This window comes from Perkinsus marinus (genome assembly GCF_000006405.1).
Source record: "Perkinsus marinus ATCC 50983 genomic scaffold scf_1104296937036, whole genome shotgun sequence".
NCBI classification, from domain to species: Eukaryota; Perkinsozoa; order Perkinsida; family Perkinsidae; genus Perkinsus; species Perkinsus marinus.
The window spans coordinates 1-1,149 of NW_003213941.1; the positions used below are offsets into that span (position 1 = coordinate 1).

A 1,149-nucleotide genomic window follows, 5' to 3' on the forward strand; every position below is an offset into this window, starting at 1 on the left:
GTAACTTGCTGACTTGATCGCTTGACATTCCCTTAGACTTAGGATGCAGTTCTAATCTCGTTCGCCCTGTAGCGTAATCGATTGGTGCGTCACACCACCAAGGGGGCGTCACGCTTTGTGGGTTCTTACGGCATTGCTTGTGGTTCCTCACGGAATTACCTTGCTTACGAGCTTTGGTGTACTGTACTTAGTCGACCTTCGGACTAACGTACTGTCGAGTTCACTAGTAATAGCAGAACGATCTTGGTCACTGTAGTTCTCCTCTCGACGGACTACATTTCTGGTAGCAGCTCCTTGTTGCTATTACTACAACTCCGTTCCCTTTAAGCTCGGTTATCCCTTATCAGTGGTTAAGACCATCCTCTACGTGCTTGGTTTCCAATGTCGTCACCTGGTAACGATCTTGGCATTCACAAGAAGGATCTGTCGCTCATTGGAGAGCAAGCAAGAGCAGATGCCACCGCTGCTGGTATGGACGACGATGCTACTCAATACCACATACGGTTGGCCGTTGACCATGCCAGAGATTACAACGACCTCTTTGACGCCTTGTCAACTCGGGCTGAGGCTGGTTCGGTACGCCCTCAGGCTCCAGTTATCGACCGTGGCCACAAGGAGGAACTTCGTGTCAACCTGCAAATGCCGGAACGATACAATGGCACCACTGACTTTGCCGCATGGTTGAGACGCTATGAGAACACTGCTAATGCTGCCGGTTGGACTTCGGCTACGAAGGCTTCTCGCTTAGGAATGTACCTTACCGATGAGTTCTACGAGATGTGGGATCAGTACGCCCCTAAGCAGACCTTCGAGGAGGACGGTCGGATCATGCTGCAGATGCTGGCTCGTCGTCCAGCGGATGCTCTCTTGGACAACTTTCATGATCTTCGGTGGGCTCCTGGTACTAACGTCGGTACGTTCTTGGCACGTGCTCGACGTATGTTGACCGAATACAATAAGAAGTTAACTGATGATAAGAAGCTCTCTAACGCTTCCCTCGACCAGATGATCCTCAACAAGTTGATCGCCTTGGCCCCAGCTTCAGCGAAGGCGGAGCTGAGACGACGTCAGCCTACCCGCATTGAGGAAATGGTTGACATCATCAGCGACTACGCTCCGGCTACTGACCTGACTTCGGCTTCGAGCCCT

General features: G+C 51.6%; 1 protein-coding gene across 1 annotated transcript in view; it reads left to right on the forward strand.

Moving 5' to 3' along the window:
- Positions 1-381: 381 nt before the first annotated feature.
- Pmar_PMAR005648 (hypothetical protein) overlaps positions 382-1,149 on the forward strand; it is a gene marked incomplete at both ends in the record, with an annotated part of 1,059 nt that continues 291 nt past the window's right edge. Inside the window, one exon of the mRNA XM_002783437.1 lies at positions 382-1,149. This exon is cut by the window's right edge and continues 4 nt beyond it. Coding sequence (XP_002783483.1) covers positions 382-1,149 — 768 coding nt within the window.